This window comes from Bipolaris oryzae (assembly GCF_000523455.1).
Source record: "Bipolaris oryzae ATCC 44560 unplaced genomic scaffold scaffold_73, whole genome shotgun sequence".
Classification (NCBI taxonomy): Eukaryota; Fungi; Ascomycota; class Dothideomycetes; order Pleosporales; family Pleosporaceae; genus Bipolaris; species Bipolaris oryzae.
In genome coordinates, this window is record NW_006911349.1 from 15099 (window position 1) to 38768 (window position 23670).

General features: G+C 52.2%; 7 protein-coding genes across 7 annotated transcripts; 2 read left to right on the plus strand and 5 right to left on the minus strand.

The window, feature by feature from the left end:
* Positions 1-283: 283 nt before the first annotated feature.
* On the minus strand, positions 284-3110 carry COCMIDRAFT_96538 (uncharacterized protein; the record flags this gene model as incomplete). Its single annotated transcript, XM_007690203.1, has 2 exons — positions 284-355; positions 411-3110. The coding sequence occupies 2 exons, from the start codon at positions 3108-3110 to the stop codon at positions 284-286; spliced, it is 2772 nt and encodes a 923-aa protein (XP_007688393.1).
* Positions 3111-3873: 763 nt separating this feature from the next.
* COCMIDRAFT_37129 (uncharacterized protein) lies at positions 3874-5091 on the plus strand (the record flags this gene model as incomplete). Its single annotated transcript, XM_007690197.1, has 6 exons — positions 3874-3876; positions 3961-4060; positions 4231-4270; positions 4323-4401; positions 4457-4868; positions 4925-5091. The coding sequence occupies 6 exons, from the start codon at positions 3874-3876 to the stop codon at positions 5089-5091; spliced, it is 801 nt and encodes a 266-aa protein (XP_007688387.1).
* A 790-nt stretch (positions 5092-5881) lies between these two features.
* Positions 5882-13033, plus strand: COCMIDRAFT_96465 (uncharacterized protein; the record flags this gene model as incomplete). Its single annotated transcript, XM_007690204.1, has 5 exons — positions 5882-6086; positions 6136-7657; positions 8169-11204; positions 11255-12261; positions 12345-13033. The coding sequence occupies 5 exons, from the start codon at positions 5882-5884 to the stop codon at positions 13031-13033; spliced, it is 6459 nt and encodes a 2152-aa protein (XP_007688394.1).
* An 807-nt stretch (positions 13034-13840) lies between these two features.
* Positions 13841-14176, minus strand: COCMIDRAFT_71476 (uncharacterized protein; the record flags this gene model as incomplete). Its single annotated transcript, XM_007690205.1, has 2 exons — positions 13841-13965; positions 14032-14176. Coding segments are annotated over 2 exons (270 nt in total), but the record flags the coding sequence as incomplete, so codon positions are not given.
* Positions 14177-15030: 854 nt separating this feature from the next.
* On the minus strand, positions 15031-17655 carry COCMIDRAFT_96546 (uncharacterized protein; the record flags this gene model as incomplete). The annotated part of the gene is made up of 3 exons (XM_007690206.1): positions 15031-17122; positions 17183-17473; positions 17540-17655. The coding sequence occupies 3 exons, from the start codon at positions 17653-17655 to the stop codon at positions 15031-15033; spliced, it is 2499 nt and encodes an 832-aa protein (XP_007688396.1).
* A 567-nt stretch (positions 17656-18222) lies between these two features.
* On the minus strand, positions 18223-19958 carry COCMIDRAFT_96542 (uncharacterized protein; the record flags this gene model as incomplete). Its single annotated transcript, XM_007690207.1, has 5 exons — positions 18223-18407; positions 18464-19269; positions 19318-19673; positions 19731-19749; positions 19807-19958. The coding sequence occupies 5 exons, from the start codon at positions 19956-19958 to the stop codon at positions 18223-18225; spliced, it is 1518 nt and encodes a 505-aa protein (XP_007688397.1).
* A 1630-nt stretch (positions 19959-21588) lies between these two features.
* COCMIDRAFT_5660 (uncharacterized protein) lies at positions 21589-22875 on the minus strand (the record flags this gene model as incomplete). The annotated part of the gene is made up of 3 exons (XM_007690179.1): positions 21589-22138; positions 22279-22497; positions 22565-22875. 3 exons carry the CDS (start codon positions 22873-22875, stop codon positions 21589-21591), a joined length of 1080 nt encoding a protein of 359 aa, XP_007688369.1.
* Positions 22876-23670: the final 795 nt, after the last annotated feature.

Here is a 23670-nt window from a genome sequence, read left to right on the forward strand (position 1 = left end):
TTCTAATTCAATTCACTGTTACCAAACCATATGAGTATAGGAAAAATGATTCCCGTTCAACGAAGAGATCATGGAATACTTTGCTCCAGTCCTATGCGGTCGCGAGAGAGAGAATGGCTACCAACTACAACGCCAGTGTAAATGCAACATACAGCCTGTGGATATCGCTCGTGTATTTTGGCAACGAAAGATGGAAAAGAAGAAGCCCCACCATTGGATAAGGAGAGTATAAAAATAACATGGAAAGAAGGTGTCGGAAGAGTTTTTGGTAGCTAGCAGGAGCCTAAGCGTGATGCTGTTTCTTCTCTCGCTCCTCGAGCTCTTTGACATATTTGACAAACGTTTTCTTATGAACCTAGGTGTTGTGTTAGTGCCATGCTACTAAGCAGTAGTTGAAATTTATTACTCACCAGACCAGCGTATTTGCCGTCCCTAAGAACACAGATATAACGCAGTCCAAGCTTGACAAAGCATTCGTAGACAAGATCCATGGGTGAATGAACATCCAATGCTACTGGGGCAGGGTCAATGTATGGGGTGAAGTCACTCGGGTCGTATGCTTCTTGCTCTTCCTCGTCGTGAGGCTCTCGTCCCGCCGCCCAGTCTACACGTGGAGACATTAGGCAGAGCGTGTTTTCTTCGTTTTCGAGCTTGTCGAGGGCGAACTCCAGGTCTGGTGCAGGGATAAGGCCGACAAGGATGCCGTTTTTGACAATCGACAGACCGCCATCGAGTTCACCAGCCATCTGTAGGGCGCGCTGCTTTGCACGCAATTCTACCGCAGGAATTAAGGAGTCCTCTGAGATATCAATTACATGGTCATTCTTCGAGCCAGGGGTGATGTCACCCAATTCAGAGGTGAAGATTGGTCGGACTTTGTTGTCCAGGAATGGGTACGAGTTCATGTCAGTCAGAAGGTCGTAGATACTGAGCGGCTCAATAGCATCTGCTACCCACTTGGAGACGAGAATTCCCAGAGAGAAGGGCAGTACATGATCCAAGCTGCCGGTGAGTTCAAAAAGAATGACAGCCAAAGTAATGCTGAGACGGGTGACACCAGTCATAGTTGCTCCAGCTGCTACCAAGGCATAGACACCCGGAACGACACAGGAACCTGGAGGGCCGTCTGGCGAGCACTCGCTGAAAATGCCGAGATGACTAAATCGGAGAGCAACAAGCTGGACGGTGTGACCAATGAAGCGTCCGGCAAGACCACCGACAACCATGGAAGGTACGTAGATACCGGCTGGCACTTTTATGCCAAAAGTGACTACAGTCAGGCTGGCCTTGATGAGGAACGCGATGAACAAGAGTTTGAGCACCCCAGGGATATGCTCAACAGTCGGGCACAGGCCATCGCCCGTGTCAGTGTAAGTATCGCAGGGACTGGCTAGCTCGAATAGAAGTTCAGTAACAGGAAGCTTGGTGTAACGGTTCCAGAAGCTAATCAGACCCGTGACGAGTGCGACAAGGAAGACCTCGAGAAGAGGATGTTTCTTGATGATGGGTATGCGACGGAACGTACGTGCCCAGATGCGAGATGCTTTGATAAAGAGGGCACCCAAAACACCACCAACGGCACCGGTAAATATAAATGAGGCGAGTTCGAAAAACTTCCAGTCCAAGTGGTATCGCACCTCGAAAAGCACAATCTTCTTGGTTCCGTATGGATCGAGAAACTTGAGTGATAAGGCAGCCGCAATGCAGCAAAAGAAGGTGCGGAAAAGCGTCTTCGACGGGAAGTAATAGCTGACTTCCTCAAGACTGAAAAGCACGCCACCAATGGGAGCGCCAAACGCAACAGCCACACCACTAGCAGCACTTGCGCTCAAAATTTCCCTGCGCTTGCCATCGTTGTTACTGTACTTTGAGAAAATACGACAGACAATGTTGCCAATACATGTGGCAATATGGACATAGGGGCCTTCTTTGCCGAGACTGAGGCCTGATGCGACACTGAGAATAAGGGCGAGGGTCTTGATGACGAGGGTGCGTACACCAAGGTAGCCGTGGAGGACAAAGCCACTTAGAATGACTTTGACTTCGGCCACACCACTACCGGCGGCAGAATAGTAGACCATGGGGGGTCGGGCCTGCACCTCCTGGAACCGGGTTTCTGGGCTGGTACTGCGCTTGTTGTCATCGTCGTCATCGTCGGAAAATCTTCGAACTTCTGCACCAAGGTTCTCGTCTAGCGTAGAGAGCGAAATGGCGGATGGGATGACGGTCTTTGTGGTGAGGGTGAGGAGACACGAGGCCATGGAGAGCAGCACAACGGACAAGACAAAGAAACCATACTGTGTCTGCACGACATCCAGCCTGTCTGTGCGGACGGCCTCAGACCAATGGATCCATTTGTCGCATATTGAAGCGCCGTCACAGCATCTCTTGTGGCTCTTTGTCCAGCCCACCGAACAGTATCCCTGCTTCAGGTCGAAGAGCGTTGTCTCGGTCGTGTTGACGAAATAGGCGCACACGGCAGTGAGGACACCAATGATGGCGACCAGGACCCAGCCCTGGGCGCCGTCGAACCAAGCAGCGAGACGGCCCCTGATGTCCTTTCTGCTCCGCAGTGCTTTTACACGGTATGCGTCGGCGATGTTGTCGTGGACCCAGTCGGTGGAGGTGAACTGGTCGTACCACACGCGGTCGTCCTGGAAGATGGCTACCTTTGCCGAGTGCATGCTCTGCTCGAGTCCGTGGCCTCGCTCGCCCAGGGCATTCACAAGACGCTGACTGAACGTGTGGCCGCCGGTGAGGGAGCCTCGTCTGCTGGAGCGTATGCGCGACGTGGTGGGCAATTGGCTGTTGTTACGCGCCATGCCTGGACGCGGGGTGCCAGGCGTGGTGCCCGGGAGGCTCTTGTAGGACCTGGACGAGCGCAGATGGGGCAGGCCCAGCAGCGAGGTGCGCTCGTTGACGCTCTCTCTAGACCTGGCGAGGTCCGTGTCCGAAGCTCGCATATGCCTCATGGCGCTGAAGGTGAGGGTTGGCGACGTGGGCGTTGTGCTGCTGTATGTGTCATGGCTCTCGCCGCGGTCGGCAGAGCCCTGAGCATGGCCGGTGTCATAGTCGTCGACGCTGTGATATGAGTGCGTCGACTTGGGCATGGCGGCGACGACGCAGGAAGGGGGGGTTGGAGGTGGAGGAGGTGTGGAGAGGGAGGGGGAGAGAGAGAAGGGGAGGTTACAGGACGGGCAAGGGCAGCGTATTATTAGTGGTGAGGTCAGTTTGAGACATGTCGCCGAGCGGCCGCACTATCATGGTCATCTGGGGAAGTGATGGCGGTGTCACGATGGATATGTTATGGCTGGGCAGCATGGCCCCCCGTCCCCACCCGGCTGCGGATCTTGACCACGATGGTTGCGATGGGGGGGAGGCGCTGCTTCATGGTTGAGTATCTGCCTGGCGCCACGGCATAATGACGAGTTTCCAAAACTGAATGCGGCATGCCGGGGTTGTGGGCGGCGACGTGACTCCGCGAGGACGCAGACAGGGAAATGCAGACGGGGGGGGGGGGGGGGGGTGTGGCAGGGCTCTGGCAGTGTGTAGGAGAATGTGTAGTAGGAGGAGCCATTGCGGCATGCAACTGGCGGTAGGCGCGTGCCATGTGATTATCTGGGATGCGCGCGAGGGGCGGCCGCTTGCAGGGAACCCATGGCCGGCCAGGCGAGTATTGCTTTTTTGCCCGTCTACGTGTGAGTTGATCGCACGCCATTGTTCACGCCCAGCCAAGCGCCTCTTCCACTGGTGGCCTCGCCTTATCGCGTCTGCATTTGTGCAACGCAAACGCAGGAACAGTTGCTGCTGATACTGCCAAACACCCGCGTACATACCACATACTTATTACTTTTCTGCCTTTCGGTGCTCGCCATGGTGAGTGCCCCCATCCATCCATCCACCCATCCACCCGTCTGCCATCTCGTGCCCTCTCGGCTGTGTACCTATTGACACGCACAGTCTGCCCCCTATGAACAATTCTTCTTGCTCGGTGACAGCATCACCCAGGAATCTTTTTCCCAGGAGCGGGGATTTGCATTTGGCGCAGCTCTCCAGGCCGGTCAGTCCACATGGCTCGATTGCTGTTTTTCCTTTGACGTCTACCCCACCCTCGAGCCAGCAACCTTTGTTTGCGTTGCGGGACGGCCATGCAATGCAATGCTCGGTGACCAAAAAGCGAGTGTGTGGATGTGGTGCGCGTGCATGCTGACCAACCCCTCCTTCGCTCAGCATACATAAGACGACTCGACGTGGTCAACCGAGGCTTCAGGTAGCGTGCACACTGACTGCCAACTGTTGCTATGGGCGCTGATGTCATAGAGCGGGTACAACTCTCGTCAAGCTCTCCAGATCTTACCGGCTATCGTGCCACCCCCGAGTCAAGCCAAGATTCGGCTCATGGTATTATTTTCACCATGCCCACATCATGTGAGATGGATCACTGTTGACAGCGCAGACCGTCTTCTTTGGCGCAAACGATGCCTCGCTGCCAGATGCCCCCAACAAGCAGCACATTCCGCTGGATGAGTTCAAGGCCAACCTGCGCGCCATAGTCTCCCACCCTTGCATAGTCGCCCATGCGCCTCGCATCATCCTCGTGGCGCCTCCCCCGATGAACGAGCACTTGTGGTGGCCCAGAGACCAGTCCAGCGGGTATGCCACAGTCTCGCGATTGGCCGAGACCACCAAGATCTATGCCGATGCAGTCGTCCAACTAGGCGCTGAGCTGCATCTCCCCGTACTCGACTTGTGGAAGGCATTCATGTCGCGGACTGACTTCCACGTCGATACGTGGAAGCTCGGGGACCACGTCCCTGGCTCCTTGGCACTGCCCCCGAGCGCTGCATTGGCCGACCTCATGTACGACGGTACGTCTACTCGGCGCATTTTGGACATATCGCAAGGGTACTGATAGCATCGCCAGGCCTACACATGAACCCACCAGGCTACCAGATCCTCTACGACGAGTTGATCAACGTCATTTCCCGCAATTGGCCCGACCAATTGCCAGACAAACTACCCATGGTTCTGCCGCCATGGAACGACGAAGTTGCTTGGAAAGCATGGAGAAGTCATCATGTAGCAAAATAAAATAAAAACAGAGGCTTTGGAGACATGCACCACACTGTACTATACAAACATATAAGTACATACATGATAGACAAAAGTGCCCATACCCAAGCATGCAGCCGCCCACAGCGGGCAATGGGCGGGGGTGGTCTGGGGAATACGGGACGCACGTCTGGACCAATCGGACCTGCGCCGTAACTCCGGGAGGCAGGCAGGGCAGGTGCTTAGCGGCGTAGCCTCGAATCAACCTTATCGTACTAGCATCGTGCTGAGTGTACGCAAATACAACACCATCGCAAACACTCGAGCTTGACCCTCCACTTGCCCTTGCAAACACGGTAGATTGCTTCGCCTTTTCTTCTCATTGCCTTCGTAACATCCTGCTGGTTGCTGGCATATCCAGGCTGGGTGCTGGTATATTCCGCTCCAAACACTTCTTGACTAGTCCCCTTGGCCAACCCTCGCCGCTTGCTCTTTACATTCACCGACCTCGCCCCAGGCCACCTTGTACATCGTCGTGATTTCTTAGGCCCACCCACGTAACCCCGCAAATTCACGCCCCAACTTGTCCATTGTTGCTGCATCTTCGCCGCTGCTTCGTCACCGCTGTCCGATCGAGCCACTCGCCTACACCACATATAGGACAACCACACGCGCACCATCACACATACACATACGCACACGTCCACAAGCCAGATACACACAGACTGAGGAGAAGCAGTCGTTCGGCGCTCGTAGGTAGGCTAGCGCCTACGGGAAGGTCGGGCTCTCTTTACTGTGCACGCTGCTAGGGCATCAGACGGCCGGGGGCATGGATCCCCAGAGCGTAGCTTTCCAGCCGCGCGACGATCTCTGGCGCTTCCAGAGCGAGATGCTTCGAGTACAAGAGAGCCAGGCCGAACTTGCTGACCGTGTCGCCCGTTTGGAGCGTAAGCACGACGACGACTCACGTCTGAAGAACGTTTGGGGAACTTCGTCACCTTTCCCTTCAGTCCTGGGCGGAACCCCACAGCAAGGTACCAAGATCAAACTCGCTACTGCTACTACAGGCCTAATACATGACAGTACCCTTGCAGCAGCCTACTGCCGAGCACTTTTCCAACTTTGACGGCCATTCCACCAACCTCATCGGTAACCTTCAGCTTGATGAAGACGAAGTACCCCGCCGCGTAGGCGTCACATCGCGCGCCAACAGCGTCCGTTTCGATGAGACGGCAAATCACGGCCACTGGGCTCACGCGTCGCGGTCTTCGCTCGACCTGATACCCCGCACAGGCAGCGGCTTGGGTGGGCACGCCATGAGCGAACGCAGCTACTCGCACAAGTCGGACGGAAGGCAAAGCTCGGCCGGCCACTCAGTACACTCGATGGCGTCTGGTCGAGCGAACAGCCTTACGAGCTTTGGGCCGACGACGCCTCAAGACGCCCCAGGACTGGCTCCTGGCTTGTTCATTCTGGGCTCTGTGCCCGCGATTATACGTTGCTGGCTCAACACTAACTTCAAGCACGATACTTTGTTGTATGCAGCCGTGTGCTCAGGCTCATACACATCCTATCTGGACCTGCACCTTATCCAACACCTTGGCTTCCAAGACCAGGTCGTGCTCGACGATGACGGTCTTCGCAAGATCAAGTTGTCGGTCTACCTCCCCGAAGCCGTGCCGGTGTCGGCTTCTTCCCGGTCCACTAGCTCGGCGCCACAACTTCCATCAATTGGCGTGAATTTCACTGTTGTTCAAGAGCATCATCCCGAAGCCAATCCAAAAGCCGTTCAGATCTTTCTCGGCAGCGACATGCTCCGCGCACACAATGCCGACCTGTTGTTCTCATCTAGCCAGCTAACCCTCTATGACGACGACCACAGCAAACTTCAGATACCTTTGGTTCGTCCAGAAGATGAACGCGCCTTCAAGTCATTACATGTTTCCAGTCGAACCTATGCCCCGTCGACCGAGCAAGATAAGAGAGACGTGATGGCTGCTTCGACACAACATCATTCGACAAGTGACGGTTCTGCTACATCTGTTGCCCATGATACTTTCCTGTCTACTGACAAGTCTACTGACACAGGCACGGCAACAAACTCAGAGGACGGGGGCTCGAGTGGTCGTATGAGTCTTGAGCAGCGTCCACGTCTCGGCCTTTCGTTATCAAGTCGTCTGGAAGATGGAAATGCAGGAGAATCTGGGGCTGTCAGTGGGGCACCGCGCTCTACAACAGCATCATCGGCCATCTGGAGCAACTGGCGGCGGGACCAAGCCGAGAAGGCTACGGCTGCTGCTGGGCCGTTGGACTGGGCGAGCGTGGGTAAAACCACGAGCTCAAACCCTAGCTACCAACGACGCGATACGGGCATCAAGGTGCTGAAGCCGTCCAAGTCGGCAAGGACCATGTCGGGGTCAAACTCGTTGCCTGCTACGGGACAGTCACGCTTCTTCGATGATGGAAAGCGAAGGGGCGAGCCGGAGAGTGAGACGAGCAGCAGCCAGGCACCGCCACAGGCGAAGAGGACGGTGTCTGCGGAGAAGGTGAAGGAGAATCATGGGACGGCGACGAAACCACGATCAGCCAATCCGGTGGGAGGGGCGTCTGCTTTTGCATGGCTGAACAGCGGCGGGTCAAAGTAAAAGGGGTCTCTAGGCAATGGCGTGGTGGCATAGTTCCCCGTCGGCTCGAGCGAATAAAAGTAAATGCCAGCAAGCATCAGTGCTGTGTGGTGGTGTGGTGCGGTGTGGTCCGACAGATAGATAGTGAAGCGTGAAACATGCGATGGGGGATGCAAGCGAGACAGGGGTGGTTGCTTCACTCGAGTCGCCAAGCTCGCTTATTGGCAAGGCTGAGTTTGTAGTGGGAGTGTACTAGAGTGACGACGGGCCATGGGAGGTGAAGTACTCTCATTTTTCGCGGCGCATTGCACGGTAGCCCACGTCCTTCACCGCTGCGAAAGCCATCTCTCTCTCTCTTTCCCGTGAAGTACAGAGGACCAACTCGCTAGGCACCCCGGCCCAGGCGACGCGCTGCATACTACTACATACTACACATTGCTTGTCTGCCGTCTCGGCTGTCCCTTCACCGTATATTAATAGTCTGTCCAGGAGCTCGTCACGGGCTTCGCGACAGGCCAGCAACTTCAAGACGGCCTCCACTAACAACAAGAAGCGGAAGATCGTGGTCCCCGCCAGAGACTCGCCAGCCGCCAGGGACGACGGGCACTCGCCGCCGAATGTGGGCAGCGCTGGCGTAGTAGGCTCCCCTCGCTCCTCCCCGCAGCCTTCAGCATCACCGCCACGCTACCTGCCACCGCACCTGCACGACGAGGTCCTGGTCGACGCCTCCGACTCGGCCTCTGCCTTTGCACGAGACCACAGCAACGGCGCCAGCTCGCCCAGCGAAGCCTACGCCAACCTGACCCTTGACAGCCGCGAGGCCTCCATCACCGACCTCGACCGCACCCGCGCTGCCGAACAACTGCCCTCCGCTTCACGGCCCCCGCCCCGCGCCTCGTCGCCCGCTAAGCGCTCTCATTCAGACATGGACGACAAGCCCGACCCCAGCTCTGCTGCCCGCAACACCAAGCCGCAGTCCGCAGGCCCATCACAGCCACAGCCACAGGCACAACGCAGTGCGCGTGCCACATCGGTCGACATGGCTGATACGCCCAACAGCGGCTCCTTTGATGCCGATGACCAGGCCCCGGCCTCGTCATCTACCATGGCCGCCGACGCCTCGCCCCAGGCCCAGCTGCCCAGCATAGACGAGCAGGTGACTCGCGTCATGGGCATGATGAACAGTGAGCCTCTGGTCGACCGCCAGGAGGGCTACATCATTTCGGAGCGGTGGCTGGAGCGTGTCTGGGCAAGAACGTCGGAGAACGTGAGCAGACCTCAGGACTTTAGCAAGGAAGCGACCCAGGGCCCCGTGGGTCCCGTCGACAACTCGCACCTGGTCGACACGGAACTGCTGCAAGAGGACCTGGCCGACCAGCGTGGCGAAGACTTCATTCCGCTGAGCAAAGCTGCGACACTTGGCCAGGACTTTGAGGTTCTCCCGCGCAAGGCGTGGGAGCTGGTTCTCAGCTGGTACGGACTCAACAAGGGCAGTCCAGTCATACGGCGTTACGCCCACAATACCGTTCCCGGCCAAGCGAGCGAGGATATTTCATACGAACTTCACCCTCCCGTTATTACTATTCGCAAAGTGCGGAAGTCAGCGAACCCTGCCGATACCTCCAAGTTGGCGGAGAAGATTGTTGCCAGCCGCTACGAGAGCTTCGTCACCTTTCTCGAAGCCGCCAAAAAGACTGTGGGTATCGATCTGAGCAACAAGGTTCGTATATGGAGAATTCTCTCTACCGCGCCTACAGACAAGCCCCAGCCGTCCCAACCATCCGGTATACTCACTCCAGACGCATCACCCCGCAATGGTTCGCCTGTCGCCCCCACGGGCACTCAACGGCCTTCTCTTGTTATGGATATCGCAAGTTTTAACGCACTTGCGTATGGGTCGGAGCGTGAGCTAGTCACGGGCAAAGATGAGAAGGCCAACGAGATTTACAACGAATCTCTCACTCTGGCCGATGCTGGTCTCACACAAGATCAAACAATCGTTCTCGAGGAACATGACGAGAAGGGAGAGTACATTTCCGACACGACCAAAGAGGCGTCGAAAAATAAGGCTGGCGCTGCAGCAAGCAAGGGTCTCCAAAGTACTACCACCAGCGGGAGGAATACACCCACCGGTGGCCCCCTAACGCGCGGAAGGAAGCAGAATGGCAAAGTGCGTGGACATGTTGGCTTGACAAATCTTGGCAACACTTGTTACATGAACTCCGCCCTTCAGTGTCTCCGGAGCGTCGAGGAGCTGAGCATGTACTTTCTGAGCAACAAATGGAAAGAAGAGGTCAACGCCGACAATCCAATCGGCCACAAGGGCGTCATCGCAAAGTCGTACGCTTCACTGCTCAGTGCCATCTATAGCCTCGACAACAACTCATCCATTTCACCAAAGGACTTTAAGCAGAAGCTAGGAAGAGCCAATAGCCTATTCTCCGGTTACGGTCAGCAAGACTCTCAAGAGTTTGTCAGCTGGTTGGTAGATGCGCTACACGAGGATCTCAACAGGATACACAAGAAGCCATACCGGGAAAACCCAGATTCAGAAGATGACACTTATCGTGACCCAGAGGCTGTCAAGAAACTCGGCGAGATTTATCGGGATAATCACCGCGCTCGAAACAATTCTGTAGCGATGGATCTGTTTAGCGGATTTTACAAGAATACCATGGTCTGCCCAGACTGTGAGAAAGTCAGCATAACATTTGACCCCTACAGCCAACTCACCCTGCAATTGCCCATAGAGCAGACTTGGACTCACACTATCACATACGTGCCGCTTTACGGAAAACCCTATCAGTTAGAGGTTGACATTGACAAGAACGCGACCATTAAAACGCTTAAAGAATTCGTCGGCAAGCGTGGCGGCGGCGTCCCAGCTAACCGCATAATGGCGTCTGAGCTTTACAGCCACAAGTTCTACCGTCACCTGGAGGACTCCCTCACTGTGTCTGAGTCGAACATTGGAGCCAGGGATGACATTTACTTCTACGAACTCGACATAGCACCAAGCAACTGGCCCGCTCCCAAAAAGAAGGGGTCAAAGTACAAGACGATGCTTTCCCAATCTTCCGACGAAGATATCCCAGACACTGCTTCGCCGCTGCATGACCGCATCGTAGTCCCTCTTTTCCATCGCAGCCCCAGTGTGTCTGCTTATAGATCTACAAGCACCGGCATGGCGCTTTGGCCAAGTTTTATCGTTTTGACAAGAGACGAAGCAAATGATTACGACGCTATTTTCAGAAAGGTGCTGGCAAGGGTTGCGCAAATGACCACACGGAAGATACTCAGTGAGCTCAGTGGATCAGATCAGTCACAATCTGGTTCTGATGTTGTGCTAACAACCGAAGAAGATGCTTCACCCAACGACCCTCAAGTCAAGGATGGCTCTGTGGAAGGTGAAGACATAGTCGAGGTGACAATGACAGATGCCAAGGAAACTCCTCCTACTCAGGGCGATGATGCCAATCAGATTCCAGAAGTGCTACGTCCGGGTAGCTTCATCCACCCCGAATTCAGGTACGTTTAGCTACTAAGAGGTCAGGTATTCGGTGACTAACACACAACAGACAACTGTTTGAAATGAAGCACACTAGGAAGAGTAATGAGATTGTAACTACTGGATGGAGTACATTGGATCATAATCGCGCATGTGAGCCCATTTCAAAGCGCATTCGGGTGCCATCATCACGAGAAGAATCCGTCCAGTCATCTGTCGGTGGAAGCGAGCCTACATCAAGTGATGAGGATGAAGACGCTTCGCAGTCGACGATTGTCGATGCTGATCCCGCGGTTGACACAACCAATCCAAGCAGCGACGAAGAAATGCAATCGGTAGAGCCAGAAACGACAGATTTTGCACGATCCGGTCGTCAAAATAAGAAGAAGAGCAAGAAAGCACGGAAGCATGAGCGGAAAATCGAGCGAAAAAACAAGAATAATAAGAACTTCAAGAACCGCAAAGGAGGTAGGGTGCCAGAACAGCCCAACTACCCGGAAGACCCGGATGATGAGGCTGATGATCGTTTGATCCGCATGGGCGAGGGTATTGTCCTTGACTGGACTTCCGAGGCCATTGATGCTTTGTTTGGTGGTACTTCGGAAGACGACCCTCGAGGCGCCGACGTCATCAAGTCTATTGAGGTTTTTGACGATCCTGAGATTCGGGACAAGAAAGCCAAACGTGCAGCTCGCAGAAAGAACGGCATCAATCTGGACGAGTGTTTCACAGAATCGTCAAAGAGCGAAGTGCTCTCTGAGGACAATGCATGGTATTGCAGCCGCTGCAAAGAATTGCGTCGTGCGACAAAGACGTTGGAGATTTGGACCGTTCCTGACATTCTCATCATACACCTCAAACGTTTCAGTGGTCACCGAACATTCCGAGACAAGATTGAGGATTTAGTTGACTTTCCAGTTGAAGGACTAGACCTCTCTGGCAAAGTCGGTTATCCAGAAGGCAAGGATCTTACTTATGACCTTTTCGCCGTTGACAATCACTACGGTGGGCTTGGAGGGGGCCACTACACAGCCACTGCTCAGAATTTCTTCGACAAGCAGTGGTATGACTACAATGGTAAGCAGTTTTGTCTTTTCCCCCAGTCACGCAAGATCTGAAAGGTGTTTCCATATTATCATGACAGAAGCTAACTTTACCAGACTCCATTGTCTCCCGCTGCGACTCTGGTCAAAAGGCTGTTTCGAGAGCCGCATACTTGCTTTTCTACCGCCGTCGCTCGCCTGTCCCTTTAGGCCCTCCAGAGCTTCAGAAGGTGGTGACCGCCGACGTCAGCAACCCCGACTCTGACGACGAAAACAATACGGACGCGGACGATCAGCAGGCCCGCTCTCGGTCACCGGCGGGAAACGGCTTGCGCCTCGGCGATTCGTCCCGCAATGGGTCGTCGAGCGCTGGCGCAGTCGGAGCGGGAGCCGCAGCCCTGCGCGGGGATGGCTTTCAGCGTTCAGCAGCCGGGAACCGTCAAAAGAGCGGAGCCGCAGCCGCGAACCTGAGTGACGACGACGACCTTCCCCCATATGCTGACGAAGACGAAGGATTTGTGGAGGACTCGTACAGCAACAATCCTTGGGCCACCGACAACGACCAGCCAATGTGGAGCTTCAATGCGCTGAGCGACAACGCCGCTCGCAACGATAACGACTCAGATACCGGTGGTGTAGTGTCTGACACAGGCGCAGCCTCAACGGGTGACGGCATGGACTTGAGTGATAGACTTTTGGAAGATTTTGGTGACGACGAGCCCGTCAAGGGAGGATGGGGTGGTGTTGCCACACCTGTCACGCAACAAGATGACGAAGTTGCCGAGATTCGGCTAATTGGCGATTAATTGTTGAAAAGGATGCATTCACTGGACTTTAAAAACTAGACGAAACATGATTGACGCCAAGAGGACCATGATGCTGATATCAAGGGGTTATGGCGGAACCGACGCAAAGAGGCGTTTTTTTTTGCATAGCATCTGTAGGCGCAGGTTAGGCGTATCAATTGAGCATGCATTGTTCCCCGACACTTGCTGTTATCCTATTTTAAAAGTGATGGAAAGTAGATATGTGTTTCTAATGCAGTAATCATGTTATGAAAGAGTTCAGGTCCTAGTCATTACTTTCATTCGGTTTCTCCCAAGTCATTGAAAACACGATATCAGTAGACATGGCTTTGACATTAAGTATCTAACCCACCACATAACTTCAATCCTGGAATCACCGAAGAAGAAAGAAGAAAAGACACCCACAAAACACATCTCTTACAACCCACTCAACCCCAACGCCAACGACGTCAACAACCCATTCAACAAAGCAATCACCCCGACAAGAACAACATTCAGCACCAACTGTACCGCCAAAATCAGTGCACTCAGCGCCCCCGTCAACGGATTCAGATAAATCAGCAGTCCCGCGAGTCCCAAAATCGCAATAGCAGCCGCGACGGTAGCAAAAATCTCAATGATAATAAGGGAGAGTAGTGCAGCTATAGCGATAGCCTGGCGTTTTACCACTGCGATTCCGCCTTCCTGCTGCTTTGTAGTAGCTGCATCATCATCATCATCATCATCATCGCGAGTTGCAATGATACTCGTATCGTCGTTGGTGGTGGTAGTAGTAGTAGGTTGCGTAGCATTTTCCGGCGCAAGTGTACGTATTTCAGACGCAGTGGCCTGGATAGCTTGTGTGATTTTACTGATTTGAGCGCCGATTTGCGGGATTGCTGCTGTTTTTTCGAGGAGTGGGGAGGATGGGGTTAGGGGGGCGAGGGTGGCGTCTGTATTTGGATGAGTATTTTTGGTTTGGGGGAGGGGGGGGGAAAGGAAAGGGGAAGGAGACGTACTTATTGCGCCGGTGTAGGTTTGGACGGTTGCATAGAGGGTGGTTAGGAGGGATTCGATGGAGGATTCTGGGATTTGGCGGGACTGAAGGGGAGACGCGAGAGAGAGGGTGGTGAGGGTGAAGAAGGTGAGGTTTGAGAGACGCATTTTGAGAGATGGGTGATTATTTTTTTTGGTTGGAAAGAAGAGAGTATTTGACTGTATTTAGATGGAGGTGTTGGAACAGGAAGTTTATGTTCAGTGTTGAATCTGCTCAAAAATCATCAAGTCTTGTATAAAGTACGCTTTTACTGCTATTGGAAATTTCCTGTTCCTTGTTTCTAAGCATCAAGCCTCTGCGCTTGTTCTTCCATGGCATGACAGCATACTCGTCATTCATTTCTTTCGGCCTAAAGCCCTGTTCATGTAGAGCCGTGATTGCCATTTTCCATTCAATGGACTGAATAACCGAGCCGTGCCTAGCAAGAGAAGCACAAGTATTGATAGTATAGAACCCTTGCTATAACATCGCCAGGTAGATGCGCCGCAGACGAGCCAATGCCATGTGCAAACATCCCTTTGCCTGGACCCGTTCGAAATAAATAAAACGCCAAACATACCCGCCTTCCGATATCCGCTCTTACCATCCAGCCCCACAACTGCCTCGATGGGAAATCCTCAAAAAGGCCAAGCGTACACGAATGACGTATCCGGCACGCTTGCGACCGATATCCCGTGTCCCGCGACCCGCTATCCGTCATGCTTTTGCCGCATCCACCTAGCGCCCGTATACACTCGTATGCAAGCGGGTCTTTGGCTAGAACCGCTTTTGTGGTATGGGCTGCGAAAGGGGCGGTCGTACGTCATAAGGAGAAACTAAAGCCTTTCGAGTAATGGGAGTTGGCGGTCGATCTATCTGTTAATTATCGATGTGTGGATGATGGCGGTTTTTACGAGTTTCCAAAAGGTATTGATCGTATGAGATTGATTTTGAGAATGTCGTCGTCTGGCTCGCTAGCTGTTCATGTGGTGCTAGCTGTTCTTCTCGCAGTGCAGAAGCGCCGAGTGCAATCTTCATCGATGCAATCTGCACAATGTGTGTGCTCGACTTCGTGCCTCTCCGCCTCCTTCTTCGTCAGCATCTTCCCATCGTTACATGTCTCACATGTAGCATTCAGAACCGCTTCAAGTACTTTTTGTGTATCGCCTGGTTGGGGTTTTGCGCAGGGGTTTAACCACCGCAGCTGCGTTGTCGATGGGACGAAGAAGTCTTCGCTCGACTCTTGCGGGGAAGCCGGAGCAGCCGGGCCAGGTGAGGGCTGGGGATCAGCTAGTGTTGACTTATTACCCGTGGGATTGAACTGAAACGGTGCGTGTGCTGAAGGAGCAGAATCGATCGTACTACTCGAAGCAGGTGAGCTTCTATCAACAGCAACGACAGGACTATTGCGCGTTGTCGGCTCCGGTGCGGGCAGATCTGGTATTGTGTCTGGCGAATAAGGCACCATGTGCAGTAATGCGCTGACAGGGTCTGTATTGAATTTGACACCCGGAAGACCTAAGGTGGCACGCATCAGGACAATCTGCATAGATTCATCCTTCTCTTTAGGATCCAACAATCGTGTGTTCGAGTGCCGAACCGCCGCTTCGAGAAAGTACCGACTGGCTACGGAGAAGTATGCTTTGCGCAAAACTGGCTGAATATGCTCGGGTACCATGGTTTGCATGTAAAGGGTAAGATCACCTGTCGGCCGTGTGCAAGACATGACCTGCTCGTATGTCTGTGTTGTTGAGATGGGAAAAAGGTCGCCAGGACCTTGAGACGGTGCGCCATCAGGAGTCCGAACATGTGTCCCAGAAATCTTTGCAACCAGAGCGGACATTACTTCAGATAGCAGTGGCTCGTCGAAGGTTTCAGCTGCAAGAATATACGGTTGCACACCGTCAGGGTCTTCGGCTTCTGGGTCTGCGCCCCCGTCAAGAAGAACCTGGAGACGTGCAACAAGATCGACGGCAGGGCATTCTGTGATACACTTGCGCAATGGACTTATTGGACTACCTTCTGTGCGGTTCGGACTTATACCTTTTCCGAGCAAAACTTGAATATCGCGCAGTGTGTCGGTGCCGTGTCGTTTTGCATCCGGACAGCTACCGAGGACTTCATGGAGAAGCAGCGAACCATTTTCATTTGGCGTTTGAACAAATTTGTCGATGAGCAATCTTGCAATCGTTGGCGTCGAGTGCCAAAGTGCCTGATGCACAAAACTTTCCTTGACAGATGACCGACAAGGAACTCCCTGAAAGGGCAACTGGAGATTGATACCTTTGCTTATGAACATCGCAAAGCACTCAAGCTCCAACTCAGAGACTTCAAAAGCCCAGTAAGGACGACTTTTCCATGGCTGTAGGAACGCGTCAAACGTCGATTGAATCATAGGATCTTGAGAAGTCCTGTGGACATTTGCTCCTGCAGCGAGCAGCTGTTTGAGAATCTTGTGACAACTTTCGCGATACAAGGGATCGGAGTAGTTGTTTATCCTGCGCACCAGACACAGCTGTACAGGAGAATTCACGTATGTCTGGACAAGCGGGGAATCTAGATCCTCAACGTTTGCGCCTCGGCTCAAAAGGACGCGGACGACTTCTGGGTGCATCCAAAATACAGCTTGTCGAAGTGGTGTCCATTTGGAGTCAGAAAGACCGTTAACATCCGAGCGGCCCGGTAGGAGTAGCGTTTGAACCGTATATACACGCCCGTTTTTGATGGCGTTGTGCAAGGCCAGATCCGAGCCAAGTGGATGTTTGGAGCCTTTTGCACCATACGCAAACAGGACCCAAACGACTGGTCCGCACGGCATGCCGCACGCGATATCAAACATGGTCTGTCCAGAGTGCTGCAGGATGACCATATGATTGAGTGCGGGGTGGCCAAAGAGGCGGTTCGTGGGATCACATAAGAGTGAGCCGAGGGGATCATTGATGTGGTCATTATTCTTGAGGATGAGCCTTTCGAGCCGCTCAGCGTCGCTATCGAGGATTGCTTCAACCATGTCCAATACGATAGTTGATGGCTGAGAAGAATCCACAAGCCATGTTTGAGGAGGTACTTGGAGGCTGCGACATGTTGGGTAAGTATATAATCAATTACTAGGAAGCACTCTGACCGGATCTTACTCTTGAGGCTCCACAAACGTTGGCTCCACATCAACAACCGCTTCGTCAGCAGCCAGACTCGGCAGATTAGCACCGATCTGCCAACCCCTAGTCTCCAAGGAATTCTCTGGTGATGATTTGTTCGTGTTCACAGTCTCATCTGTGCCACTTGGTTGCTCCTCCCATCCTTCATTGTCGACCGCTGGACTACTCTTCCTCCTCTGCCTCGCCCCACGTCGGTGGTGAACAGTGCCACGCGGCTTGTGTCTCATGAAGCCCCACTCTTTCAACTTCATACGATACGCTCTTGTTCTTTTCTTCAAGTATCAGTAAATAGTACATCCATATTCATCAGTAATTCATAAGGTATTTACTTACGAAGCGCGAAATCTGTGTTTCCGTTCCATCATCTCTTTCACTTCCTCGAGTGTTTTCTTTTGTGAGAAGGAAAGCTCCTTGATCTCATCTTGGACTAGATCCCAGTCTTTAGTCATTTTGCAAGCCTAATTAGTGAGCAGCGGGTGCAAAAGTGATGCCCAACGGAATTGTTGCACTTGAATGTTACAAGATGTTGTCAAGTAAAGCGCATATATGTACCAGGCAACCACCGGGGAACGACTTAGGTACCATACAGAAGATAGAGGTATGCAGGATAGCTGAAATGCAAAATAATATGACAAGGAAAAAGGTGCTGGTTGTGCAAGTCTGGTGTTAAGTATACATTTGCACATGATGCGTAGTAGCTGAGTGCAAAAGTAAGCAGGGGTTGAGGGTGACGTTCTTGAAAGTGCAATTCTGGAACTAGTGCGCATTTCGCTTAGCGCATCCCACTCGAAAATTGCACATTCTGGCTCAGCCTCAGCCTGGACTGGACTAGCACTACAAAAACTATTTGGATACCCTTGAGACTTTGGTGCGTTACGCAAAGCCAAAAAAAGCCACGTGGGAAAATCTAAAGTTTGACATTCCAAATTATCACATATGCATACAACTAAGTCAAAGGTATTTCATTTATCATAACGCTGAAAGCAAACTCAAAAATAGAAAAGTCATAAGAAGCATTATCGACCACCAATCTGGTTCTTCGGAATGGGCCTGACCCATAGGAAGATGCAGTTGAGCGCGATGATCATTATGCCAATGATCCAGAAGACTTTTGCGTAATCCGTCTTATGGTAGCGGAAGATGATGGCGAAGATGATGCCACCAAAGTTGCCGGTCGCACCAACGATACCAGAAAGAACACCTTGAATACTGTTAGCAGCTGATAGATGATTTCAAATTTCGAGGAACAAGGCTCACCATTAGCATGAGGGTGAACATGCGGTACCAGAGCGAAGTTAGCACCGTTGCCAGCTTCGAGGAAGATGGCCATGACAGCAATGAGTCCAATCATCTCATCCAAGTTCTTGGGATCCACCTTTCCAATGACAATACACAGGACACCCGACATGACACCGACGAAGTGAATCCAGAACTTCTTGGCCCAAAGGTTATGCCCGGTGACTTTGTAGATGTAGTCAGCAATTACGCCACCGAGAGGACGTGTGACGATGTTCAATAGACCGAACATGGCAGCCCATCGGCCGGATTGCGTCTGGCCGAGGTATGGGAAGTTCTTGAGGTAGTAGGCGCCGAGGATAGAGTTGATGGCTAATTCGCCGCCAAAGGAACAGAAATAGCCCGCGCAGAGCGAGGCGGTCTGAAGGGAGAACATGACTTTCATAGCTTCCTTGAAAGTGGGCTTGACGATGACTTCGTGTTGGGCTTCGTCGATGACTTGGACATCTCCACGTCCGGCCTCGATATCCGCGGAAGGTTGTCGTTGTTTTTTCTCGTCGTTGGAAGCTATGGAGCTAGCGGCGGTAGGTTTCTCGTCAATCGCACCCGTTGTAGGTACGACGGATGACTGTGCTTGGTCACTGGACACGACTTTCACCCCGCGTTCAGACCATTTCCCGTTGGGAGTGTCGTCAGTCAAGAGCAGGAGGCTCAGAGCACAAGCAGTAATCATAATAAATGGAACGATGAAAGAGATGCGCCAAGCGACGTGCGAGGACAAGCCTTGGTCTTTCTTCAGGGAATCGTAAATGGCTGGCATAACAAAGCTATCCAAGTTAGTCGAGACTACGAAGCGCATAACAAAATAGACCTACTATGTAATACCACCGCCAGAGTTGCCCCAACCACCAACCAATGCGTTGGCAGTTCCGACGACATTTTTGTCGAAGAAACCAGTACTCCAGACTTGACAAGGCACAAAAGTACCACCAAGGATACCGACAAAGAAGCGGATAAAGTAGAGACCTGTGGCATTGGTGGCAGTACCAGCAAGGGCAGTAGGGATAGCGCCAGCAAATAGCAGTACCGCAAAAGTCTTGCGAGGGCCAATGTGATCGCACATGGGTCCAGCAATGAAGCGAACCAGCAATGTGGCGCAGAGCGCCACAATGTTGGAGTTTGCAATCTGGTCCTGGGTGAGGTGCATATCCGCCTTGATACTCTTGCTCAGCTAGGAAGATGTTAGTCAGGACTATACTCGTGGATTAAGGTCACAGGGTAGCCATACCAGAGGCGGAAACGCGTACCTGATCATCGTCAGTATAATGTGGGGCGAGGTGGTCCACTTGTGGGGAAGTACTTACCATGACCAGAACGCGATGAAGAAGCCCAGGTAAGAGAAGAAGAAGACCCGCCCATACTTGTTGATTGGGTTGAGTACAGGGATCGACCTGGCCTTTTGATTGTAGGGGTTGACCTCTGGTGCTGACCAGAGGAGGTTGATAGCGAAAGGCATGGTGAGAATCTGAAGAGATGCTGACGCTTGCCGATGATGATAGTGATGACCACAATTGGCAGTCGAGAAGTTATATAGATTGTCGACCAAAAAGCCCAATTGTGATACTTCCGCGGTGAACAGAGGTGACGCACTTACCCCAACCACCATAAGCCTGTGGCGCAAAGACGTTCCCCCAGGCCAAGGAAGATCAGACTTCTCCGATACTCTGTTACGGTAATGCTAGTGGGCCGTCGTTATCTGCGTTGTCGATAAATAGCAAGTGTAAATCCAGACGCCCCGATCAATGTACGCTAAAACGCGTAGCGAAAGTGTGCAAAATGTCTCCGATCAGCGCTCCGGCTTTAACAGAGGATCCACACGGCCTTTGAGCGAATTATATTTCATCGTAGTTTGGCTAAAGTGTGTGAAGAAAGGCTGAATGGTAAGTGACGAGTCGAGTTTCGCTGCGGCTGAGGACTGACGCGGGATGGTGGGGGGACGGCAAAGGCGTTCTCCTTATCTCTTGGCGCTAACCAGGCGAGAGACTAGACAAGGAGCCCAACATGGGTCCTTATCAGAACATGTAGAGATAATATGAATTGCTGCTTTTCCGCGGTGACGAACTTTCGACAGAAGGCTTCTGTTGTCAAAGTAACTTCCCAGCTCTTTTTGGCGCCTGCTGTTCCTTTGGATTCCGGAATCTCTACTTCGTGGCGTGAGCAAGAGCTCTAGTCTCGCCCAGACCACAAAGGAACCTTGGATATCGACCAAAGCCACGGTTCCAGATCGCAAACTTGCTTTTGTGGTTTGAAATTGGCGCAATGTGAGGCGTATGAGGTCCAGATGTCGAGTTTGTGTATTGTGCGGAAATGGAAACCTGTCATGATAAGCATCACAAAATGTTGTAACCAGAAGCACCCCCAAGTAGATGTCCGCTCATTCTTGCACAATTATTGCAATCTTGTGCTCAGATTGGGCACGGATTTGGCTTTGACGATCTGTTCCTCGGTCGAAGCCTGCCGCTTACGACACGGGTGCGGGCCAATCGGCAGTGGCATATGTGCCTTATCTCGCATGACTGCAACTTCGCTCCGCTACGACACCGTACCCATGATGGGCAAATCATAGTCCTGCAATGATCTGGGGAGATATATCATTGTTAATTCGCCCAAAATTTTGGAAAACGTCATCGTAGCTCCTGTGATGTGAAACTTCATCACGCCAAGTCTCGAGCAGCCTTGGGAGAGAGTCTTGGAGCGTCGGGAAGTACTGCTTATGTTTCTGACGCACAACTGAGAAACTTGCAAATCAGTGGCCTCTGTTGGCTGACATGTGAGAGAGGTGGATGTGTAGCGATATCGGAGCAATAATTATTGGAGTTGCAGACGAAAAGGTAAAAGGTGTGATGAGCGGAGAGCAGTTGGAATCAAGCATCTCCGGCGATAAAGAAGGTATTGCGGATGTGGGTCTTTTCGAGATTGTGAAATCGATTTTGTTGAGCAACCGCGGAGATGCTGAGTTGTTTCAGGCTCACTGAATTCTGGCTAGGGGCAGCTTGTCATGGCTGTGATTTGATAAGATGCTTGCAAATACCTTTACAAAAGAGACAAGATCGAGTCTGATGAAGAAAATATCATGCTTACCCTCTTCACTGAAGACCCGCACAATTGAAGCCTTTCCAATGTTCTCTTGCCTTGAGCACACCTAGGCCATATGCTGCCGCGCCACATACAACCAGCACATGCATGATCTGGTGGCTACTCCCGACAAGATCGTAACGTTTTGGATACCATCTTTCAGGCACCCTGCTTGCGTACGTTATTGCACCCGTGCTGTGACAAAGCCCAAGTGCGAGATAGTAGGACAGACTCATCCTCTGTTCCATTTGCTGCCACCCAAAGAGGTGCAAACCGTGAATAATGGGCAGAAACGAAGAAAGCCCAAGGAGAAGATAAGTTACTGTCCGGAAACCTTTAGAAGCTATGCCAGTAAAGGAAGGATGGAGTGTAGTGACTGCACATGCGAGCCCTGCGCCCGTGGCGAAGACACTGTAAGTCTTGCGCAGGTCAGGTTCGCAGCGAAAACCAAAATTGGTGCTAGCAATGGTGGTACCCCAGAGAGGTACCACGATTCCGAGGTAGTCGAAGCGACTTGTCCATATGCGGGCGCTTTGGCTGTGGTCTAGAAAGATGTGGTAACTGCGCTTAAGTGTCAGCTCTTTGCTCCCTCGTCTGAAGAAACATCACTCCTACGCCAATAATATGCGATGTATCGGTATATTCACTATTTTTGGTACATAGGACCAGTGGCAAGGGAAAAGAAACAAGGTACCACTCACACAAAGGAAAAAAAGAAGCATGCTATGACCGAGATGAAGTAGATCAGTACTGCCAACTCGTCTTGTTCGTGCCTGTCCAGTTCCCTCATATACAGCCCCAAAGCGCCCATGGCATATAGAAAACCTGCAGTGCCCCAGATATGCGACCAAATGTTGACAGTCTCATTGTGAATCTGGAACACGCTCCTGAGCGAGCGCTGGTAGGAAAAGGTTGCTCGTCTATGAACAGTTGGTCAGCTGTGTTCATGCAAAGAAGCGAAAAAAAAAAGAATAGGTAGGTTCTTACCGGTGCTTGGTCAGTATAAACCATTGTCTTGTTGCCAATGCACTGTATACATAAACTGTTAGTTGACCACCAAAAATGACTCGTGACGAGTAGAAGAACGGAGGCCCCTTACACAAGTCATCCCATTCAAGCAACTCGTCGTCGTCGTTGGGAGACACAGACTGAATAACTTGACCTCGGCCCCTCTTTTTGACAAGCTGCTCGCGCTGCTGTTGTGTTGACGTTGTGCCATAATTCCCATATCCATTGCTCTGTCCTTCCACGATCCCCGCTTCCTCTTTACTAGCGCCTTGGCAAGTAACCAATGTCATTGTCGAATCTAGATCGCAACGGTGCAGTAGTAAGATCTATCGTACAACAATTGCCACCTGCTTCAGTGTCGCACACCAGGAAAAGTATAAAGAAAACACTCTCGAACGTATTCTTGTTCGTTTTTATCGAAAGTTATCATTCTGGCCATGACCAAGTCACCAAGACGTTTGTGATGCGCCGACATGACGAAGCCCAAGAATCCGCGGAAGTGACAGCCGTGCGACTGGGGTTTTTTTTGGAGTATCGTCAGGGTTGCTTTTGGATTTTTTCCGTCTGCTGGTAAACATGGTATTTAGGAGGAATTAGTGCCGGACGGGACGGGAGGTTGACGTCAGTATGTGTGGTGTAGGGTGCGATGCCGATGCACTTCACCGCCAGCCAAACTTTGGTATAACTCTTGTTCCTTTTGCCTTTGATGTGGTAACTTTTTAAATGTTACCATGGAGCGATTACTTAAAGAGAGAAGAATGGATTGGCTGTTGATGGTATTTGTCTTCTCTAGACCACGTCACTTGAAAACGGAACTCGAAGTAGCACTACTGTTGATGGCTTACGCCTTGCATTGGTCATAGCCCCATATTTTCAGTTTGCGCCAAGTATGCGACAGCCGTAACCCAATAACCCGCCTTGTCATACCACGGAGCAACAAGGAAACAACACTTTGGGCTCGTTGGGCATTATCGGTTGATCCAAGTAACACGATATGCACATGACAGTAAGCCCAATGGCTGGCAAACATAGCAATAATAACAGGAAGAAGAGGACAAAAAAAGGGGGGGCAAGCCAGGAAGGAT